The sequence below is a fragment of the Monopterus albus genome, unplaced genomic scaffold (genome assembly GCF_001952655.1).
Source record: "Monopterus albus unplaced genomic scaffold, M_albus_1.0 scaffold120.1, whole genome shotgun sequence".
NCBI classification, from domain to species: Eukaryota; Metazoa; Chordata; class Actinopteri; order Synbranchiformes; family Synbranchidae; genus Monopterus; species Monopterus albus.
Window position 1 is genome coordinate 453,092 of NW_018128000.1, and position 8,785 is coordinate 461,876.

At 39.9% G+C, this 8,785-nt stretch overlaps 2 protein-coding genes across 2 annotated transcripts in view; both read right to left on the reverse strand.

Moving 5' to 3' along the window:
* The window catches only part of LOC109966872 (uncharacterized), a 52,220-nt gene extending 46,365 nt beyond the window's left edge, over positions 1 to 5,855 (reverse strand). Inside the window, 1 exon segment of the mRNA XM_020612079.1 lies at positions 5,656 to 5,855. Within this exon segment, the coding sequence (XP_020467735.1) occupies positions 5,656 to 5,690 (35 nt within the window). The 5' untranslated portion in view covers positions 5,691 to 5,855.
* Positions 5,856 to 6,977: 1,122 nt separating this feature from the next.
* The window catches only part of arrdc2 (arrestin domain containing 2), an 11,890-nt gene continuing 10,082 nt past the window's right edge, over positions 6,978 to 8,785 (reverse strand). The window contains exons 6-7 of the mRNA XM_020612112.1: positions 8,641 to 8,782; positions 6,978 to 8,331 (exon numbers count right to left, since the gene is read on the reverse strand). Of these exons, the coding sequence (XP_020467768.1) occupies positions 8,278 to 8,331; positions 8,641 to 8,782 (196 nt within the window). The 3' untranslated portion in view covers positions 6,978 to 8,277. The remainder of the gene's footprint in view (positions 8,332 to 8,640; positions 8,783 to 8,785) is intronic.

The following is an 8,785-nucleotide window of genomic DNA, read 5'->3' on the forward strand; positions in this document are numbered from 1 at the left end:
ACGTAGGTTAGGTTGTCAGGCATGTAGGCCACTGAATGGTTTTGCTTGGACCAAGTAAAGGTACTGGTCAGGATTTTTTTTTTCAGCCGTGTTGCTGCCACCACAACAGATGGTGGCTTTTTTTTTTTTTTTTTAATAATAAACATTCACTGCCATCACAATGAAAAGAGAATCCCACAGTTGAAGAAAAAGAAAATATTCTGGTTTGGTAATACTTTTTTCAAAGTTTAAATAATTTCTTGTTATTATCCCATCTAGTCAATTCTGTAGTGCACAAACTGCAACACAACTTTCTTCTTCGATTATACAAATCATCCTGCAGTGAAGAACATTTTCCAGCCTTTTACCCATCATTGGTGGGCTGCCTGTTCCGCTTTCAATTATCTGACCTGTTAACAGCAAAAACCTACTTCGTCTCCAAAGTGTTGCATGTTCCTCTGACCCATGCAAGGACAAATTTTAACACATGCAAAGACAGGAAAGAGACTGAAATCAACTGTGTCCCCCCCTAAAGACATAACAGTGTATTTGGCCATGGAAGAATCTGCACATTAACACACAACAAGACCTAATGACGGCTTCCAAAACAACCTGGGGAGGTGTCCTGTCATTCAGCAGCCTGAGCACTGGACCAACTGTTGTCGTGTTTTGGTTTGTCTGCCCCAGTTCACACCTGTCTTGCTATGATCTGTGTGGAATGTAGGCTGACACCAACTTTAAACGTAAGGTGGAAAAAAATAAATAAACAGGACTAATGACTTTGTCTCAGCAACCTTGACAAATGTCCTCACTGGGTACAGTGTCCAGTTTTATCTGCATATGAAATGGGCAACAATAAAATGGTATGTGAGAAAGCAGTAAAAACATCCCCTTTTCATCACCAAACCCTGGTGAAGTAGAGTAATGCCCACAGGTTTTTCATTAAAGCATCACAAGGGCCCTTTAACACACCGGATGCAAGACAAAATGCTGCAATATTTTATGAACAACAGTGCTGTTGGCAAAATGGTAGGAAATCGAATGTACTGTACAATAAACATTTCATACTTTTGTAAACAGGAACTATTGCATGCCTGCTCTTTTTTCTTGTGGCCTACACATACTGTACCTTATAAACATAGCCTCTAGTGTACACAAACCCACATTTCACTGCATACAGGGACTTTTCAATGTCCCTGCTCACCCTGTTAAACTGTATTGTTATACAGTACAAACAATTTCTGTTCCAATGAACTTCTGTCTTCATATAGTCAAATTAGGTATCCCACATGTTTGCCATCACAAGACAAAGTAGCCCCAACTGACTAGTTCAAAGCTCAACATGCAATGTGATATGAAATCTGTTTTTGTATTCTCAGTCACCATTGTGTTTATTTGCACGTACTGGTAAAGACGAAGACAGAGTCATGACTCGGCTCGTCTTACCCCAGTGGATGACATCAAGGAAAGAACATGATGCACCACACAAACATTAGCCAGACTATGGAAAGTCAGCAAAAACACCGACTACACCCCGAATAGTGATGACCAACAATGCACAGACAAAGAGGTGTGTGCTTTAAATGTGTAAGGATTTCACTTTTTCAGGAGGCTACCAACTGTTTACACGGAAGACTCCTGTTAGGTTTTGCCTTTTTTTGGACACCCAGCAAGATGTTAAAGGGAACTCTTCTTGGCAGAGTATGGCAGGAAACGTGATCCCTTAGAAACAGGAACATATTTTGATGACTGGCACTAACCCCACAAGATGTAATATCAGTAAACTTCTTCATTCATTTGAAAAACATGTAAACTGCTTGTGTTTATATGAGTCACTATAGTGACGCACAAGCAGCTGACAAGTTTTTGTTCATTTCACACAAGTAAAACCTCAGCTGTCACTTTAATTTCAGTTTCACAGTGACTGAAACACTGTTACTAAACCCTAATCTGCCTCAGCTTTAATTTTCTTTACAATTAAAATAACAAGGTTCTGATCCTGACTGCCCATTTCTCCATGCAGATGAGGTGAGATTGGTGAATCCGTCTGGTGCAGTGTGAATGGCTGGTACTTGTTAGGTGGAGTCAAAAATGTTTTTGTGCCTGTTTGGAGGTGTGATCAGCCAAAGCATTTAGCAACTAGTTGTCTGAATATGCCTTGCATGGACACAAACATGCTGATCACACAAAAACTGCTAATAAAGTGAAGTTGGGTTTATTTAGGGAATCCCAAATTTGTGCTTGGATTAAAAACTTTTACTACATATGGCAAAATGTTAAGCAGCAGAGGAAGAACCCCTCTTTCAAAAGAGACAGGCAGCAATTGAGGCGGCATACACGTAACGTCTTCTGAGCACAGGCCTATCCAAAACACAGCCTAAATATTTTCCACAAGGGCAGCTGTTTGTTACCAGGACTGGATTCCTGCAAACAGGCTTCTTGTAGAAAAATGTTTGCAATCCCTGCAATCCCTGCTAATGTACAACCAGCAGAGTGCTTTCCCCTGAACAAAGAACATGCACGTCTCAGTTTGACATGGTTTGGGCTAGGCTCGCTGAAGGGAAATCTCTACAGTATACAATGAGACATTAATGTGGCTACAGTTTTGTGGCAACAGTCTGGGGAAGGTCCTTTCCTGTTTCAACATGACAATGCCCTCTTATACCAAGTTAGGACCATATACAGCACAAATGTGTTTCTGGAGTTTGGTGTGGAATAACCTAACTGATCTGTATAGAACCCTGACCTTATCTAAAACCTTTCACATAATCATTTGTGCTCTCGACTCAGTGTCCAACTTATACCAACGTAAACATATTTCCTCAACCCTGCTGTTCCCAAATGCATCCATGGTAGACTGGTTAATGAAGAAGCATGTTCAGGTGCTTGGTTGTTCATTTGTGATATACAACCACCTTGTATTCATTGCACCTCCTGTCTTGGAACAGTGGGAGTCACTCACCGAATTATCCTTCAAGCTCTCCCAGAACTTGTCCCTGGAGCAAACAGAGTGACAAAACATGTTTAAATTTGAAGCCATATCAGTATTTTACTTGTCCTTTGGATAAAGGGTTAAGGCTATAAAGCTCAAACTCAAAAAAATAAATCACACATTGCTTTCTGATCTTCTTGTTCATGTTATTTACATAGCATTTTCACAACTAGAAATGGTTTATATAATGATTTCAAGGTGCTAATTCTCAAGTTTTAGCATAGATGAAATTAATAATTTATCATCAGGTCAAGAAGGCAGAAAATAGACCCCGTTGTGTGTGTCCACTTTAAAATGACTGCAGGTATACTGGTTATAATGAGAGATTCCCCTCAGTGAGGACTTCCAACCCTAACAGTGAGAAATAACTTAAACAATGTTAAAGGTCATCTTCTATACCGCTCAGTTCCAAACGGGGTTGCGGGAGCCAAGTCCAGCCAGCAATCGGGCAAAGGCAGGGTACACCCTGGACGGGTCGCCAGCCCATCACAGGGCCAACACGCAGACGAACAACCACTCCTACGGGCAATTTAGAGTCACCAATCAACCTAAACTGCATGTCTTTGGACAGTGGGAGAAGCCAGAGAAAACCCATGCAAGCATGGGGAAAACATGCAAACGCCGCACGGAAAGGTCGCGAACCCACAACCTTCTCGCTGTGAGGCAACAGCACTAACCACCGCGCCACCGAATGAATGTTAAAGGTCTTTTAGAAGAAAAGTCTCTCACTGAAATTGACATTTAACTTAATTTTGAGATTATAACTGAAATGTAAGGAAATCTAAGGGTCCTCATTTGAAAGCGTCATTGCAGCTACAAAGCACAGTAAAAAAAGAAAATATAAACTAGAATAAATGTGCCAATATTAACATAAGACAAGGTGAAACTGAGTAGTTAAACAGTTGTAAAAACGGGTACAGTATGCAGATCGAGCATTTTGTTTTAATGGCATTTTCACTGACCCATTTATAATAAGTGCGTGCTTTTGCGGTTCACATTAAATGCCAACTCTACAACAAATTACAAGTAGAATCTTAAATGTACTATAAGCTAGTTTTCAACATAGTCTCTGTACAGTTCTGCTCAGATGCAGTTATAAAAATGTACTAAAAAAAAGTAAACCACACAATTTAAATGACAATAGACAAACAATATTTATGCTGTCATTTGCCACCTCTAACCAGACAGGCAGGTTTGACAGAAGAAACCAACCATGTTAAAAGCTTTAATGACTCACTGGAACACGAGTTACTCCCATATAAACAAAGGTTACATGAGCAGAGTGGATGTTGCGGGATGGACGCCAAAGCCATGAAATGTCTTGCTCGCCTTTTTCCATCATGCCTGAGCCTTGATAACAAAAGCATACAGGGTCACTAGAAAGGTCACCCAGGAAGTCCTCAAGGTGTCAGACCATTAAAGGCTTATTTATGGATGCAACATTGTAAAAATAACTTTCATTTACAAGAACATTTATGTTTAGGGGTGTGTATCATCGGATAAGGCATTTTAAACCTCTTAAAAGGATTTCTTTTGCTAGCAATTTTCCTGCAAAAAAAAAAAAGAAGCCAACTTTAATTCTGCTACATTGAAGGTCTGCAATCAGGTATGGCATTGGCATTTACAGTCTGCTTGACAGTCTTGGCAGTTTGTCAAGCAGTAACCCAACTATATTTCACAAGTATGCAAGACTGCAGTTTTCTTTTATTCCATTGACTTGTCACTTCTCTGAACGCTGCTACTACACTACTTACACTCATCAAAACTCTAAAAAAAGGTCAGTAAAAAGTTGAAATACTTGTACCAGGTGTCCAGACACAAATTGTGTTTACACACACAAGGTTAGTTTCACATTGGCAGGCCACTTTGTACAGAGTTCTCTTAAAAAGGATGTTAAAGCAGCATACTGGTTGGCAGAAATAGGTACAAGAAAGTGACATTTATTAACAAAAACTAATTTTAACAAAAGGCAGCGAAAATCCTGGGAACAGAAAAAAAAACAAAAACACTGCAGCCTCAAAGTCTCTCTCTCTCTCTCTCTCTCTCTCTCCTGACCTGAATGACATTTTACTTTCCACCGATTGAGTGTAGCTTGAGCTAAACCGAAATGACAGCATCATACCAAATGAGTAATGATTATTAAGCAGCAACATAAAGTACTGCAGTTACTACAAACCTGTCAATATCCCTTAAAACGTACAGAAATACAACAGTAAGGCCTTTTCCCCATACTTCCACGTTTGTCAACCGGAAGTAGATTGGGGTCGGCAGAGCAACTTCTGGGCCAAGAGTGAGACAAAAGTACAGTGCAGATCTAAAAACTAGAGTTTTGTATTGTACCTAGGAGCTCATGTTCCAACCAAAAACAGTCATACGTGTCCTTTCACTTGTTCCCAAAGGCTCCACAACTTAAAAGAAAATGGGTGCAACTAAGGACCCGATTTGAAGTATAAAGTGGTAATGCTAGTCACTGATGTAGGCAGCTGTCATGTCAAAAACTGAGTTAGCCCAAGCCAGAACAACTTTACCTACCTGTAGTAGCTAGCTCAGTCTACATCCTGTCCCTCAAATACATTTTGGTACTTCAAACATTTCAACACAAGACAAAAATGTTATCATGTACAGCAGCTAAGTTAACACTAGCATTAAAACCTGCTAGCATAAGCATTGTATGTTTTATTTACCTCAGTAGCTGTGCACAAACTTCTCGTAGAAACATTTATATCGCCTGTGTAGTTTAATTTCTTTCACTGAAGAATAACCCTCGACAACTCATGACATCAGCAAAATCAAGAGAGAAGCTGAAAAACTCATCAGCCAGCGAAAACCGGAAACTGCGTTGTCCGTTCTACTTTGAGATGTATGGCCTTCTAACAGCCTTCTTTTTCGGGTTTATGTGGAAAATAGTGCGCCCTGACCCCGCTTCTCACTATTAATTGGAGCCTAATGATACAAACCTGTCTCCACTATCCCTGATTGAGCAGCTGATTATCACAGGCAGAATGATGAAAAAGGCAGAATATAATGATTTAACAAAGACCCTACTGTTAATGTAGGGGAACAGGACCTAGTGAAAAGAAGAAAAACATTTTCACACAACAATAAGCGTTTTCTGTGTATACAACTAAATACAGTTCATAATACTTTTGCTACCACATATCCTGTTCTGTCTGAATTAATATTGGATCTTCTGTTGAGGTGCCTCTTAATAAATTTTTGGCTAATAAAACAGCTTGTTTAATCTGATTTACAATAAAATCCAAAGGTATTCAGTTTAAAAATATAAACAGAAAATCCTCATACTGAATTAACTGGAAACAGAGTCACTGGTATCTTGGATTCATGAATTCCTTAACCCTGGTGTTCTCTTTATTTATTTATTATCTTTATTTGATTATCAAAATTGTTGTTCATTGACTAACCAATTACTTGACTATTTAGTTAAGAAAAACAGCCCCAAATACCAATTTAGTTTCATTTGGAAGTGACTTCATCTGGCATTCTGACAAAATCAAACACCAACATAAAGACACTTCTAGGCTGTTCAGCAAATAGGTTTTGTGTATGTATGTTTTTAGCTTGGCACAACACTTTGTGTATAAGTCACTGAGCAGTAAACAGTACACACTGTACAGGAGGACACTAAATGAAATCCATGTTTCAGATGAAAGCAATGTGACATAACTTAGTGAGGTGTTGAAACAATAACACTCAGTTGCTCTGCTTTTATAAGGAGCAGCAGAGGCACCCAGAAAAACTGGATTGCATAACTCTCTAATATTAGAGCCATCACAGGCACAGCTTCAGTTTAATTATTGTTTTGATCCTCTGAGTGTAATCGGTTTCTCCAGTGAACCCTGCCTTTGGCAGCAATATAGTTTTGACTCACACCGTTGAACATGATGTACCAATTCACTGCTATGTAACACACTGAACTGAGGCCCTCTACTAAAAGTACACAGCTTACATACCAGTCAAGGTTTGAAAGAAACACCGAAGACAAACATCCATTTAGTATTTTTATTAGGAAAAAAAAACAGTTATAAAACTATGGCAAGACTGTGAATCAGCAACTGCAGTTGTATAAAAATACATTCAGCTTTTCAGTGCGTGCCAAAGTCACACAGCTGACCCTGAAGACTTTTCCTATTCCTAACAGTTTTTCGGAAGTTGAGGAGAAAACAATCCTCAAGTCAGTTTTTGGAATGTTCTTTGTCCATACAATTCAGTGGCATCTCCAGCTTAAAGCTCGACTTGAGCAGTGTTGATACAGCATCCACAACATCGAGGCATCTGGCTCCCATCAAATGTTTCAGACCACATGGCTCAGAGGTCTTTTCCTCATCTTTTTGTTTAGCAGCTGGGAGAGATAATGCAAGAGCCTCGTCCAACTTTATAGACGAACTCATTTCGTCTCATTAATGGGCTGAAGTTAACAACTACCGCTATCTGACAGTTCATTGCCTTATATCCTGCATTTAACACTCCTCTCAGAATTCATCCATATACAATGCACCATTTTTTTCCTAACTTGTTGTATAACTCCGTTCAACTCGTGAGAGAATGACTCCCTGAAACTCATATGCAATCTTTAACTGCAGATTATTAAGGAATATGTTATTTTTCCCTTTTATATGTTTACCTGCATGCATCAAATTCACCTCATTATAAGACTTGTCTGCACCACCATCACACCTTCAGATATAGTATGTGCTTATGTAACAGTAGAAATCATCACAGGCACACTGGTGTTGAGTCAAACAATGCATAGCAAGGCAGGCTGTTAAATCTACTATGTTGCAGGTGAAGGGGGTTTGGAAGATTAAGACAATAATTGCACTTCTTTCTTTACGCCACTCAAAGATGACAATGTGCTTCTAAACATGTCAACTTATCAAAAGCATTTTCCCCAAACACACCCACCCTACAAAATATGTCCCAAACTCCTTACATCTCTTCACAAGAGGGAATTGTTGATAGGGACGTACTTGCAGCTCGTTTCGTCATAAGCCAAAAAAAATCCCCTATGGAGGACAGGAACTGATGCAGAAAAGTTGCTTCCCTTGCAAGAGAACAGGAAATTGTCCACTTTACTTTGTGGACTGGAAGCTAAGTTGCAGCTCCTCCACTGACACCCAGTTACTGCGAGGTCAGTTTCCTCTTGTAACCTCTCCGTGGCACTCTAGTCTCTCTCCATGACACATGGTGCAACCAGTCGCCATTTATCAGAGAAAAGTAATCCAGGAGAAGACGAATCTCTTGATTCATTTCACTAACTTAAGATGCTTGACGCTCAGGCTCATGGTTCAACACGTCATGCAGCGAGGTCTCATGTTGAAGGGCTGGGGGTTAGGGTCAATCTGTAGGCAAGAAATAGAAGTAAAGACACATGAGATTAAGTTTAAGCAAGCAGATAATTCAGTGTTTCTCCAAGCAAAACATTCAGATCTATGATACATTCTGCCTACACTCAGCCCACATGCGGATTTAATTTCAAGTTGACACTGCTATACACTTCAGAGGTAATCTCAAGAGCGCCTTTGGCGGGGATGAAGTCCTGTTTTAAAATGTATCTAAAGAAAAAGTATTTTCTGTAAGCTTTTATATGTACCAATCAAAATAAGCAAACAATGTACATGGGTGGATGTTCTTTGCAGCAGCTGACTCACCTCGCTGTATACTGGTGGAGGTCGGAAGCGAAACTCTTGCACAAAAGCCATGAGGGGGCGCTCAAGGATCCCACTCAGGTCTTCAGCTGGTTGCAGGACCACCGTGTTGCGCTGCTCGGCCTCCTCCTCTGTCACCACAGAGCTG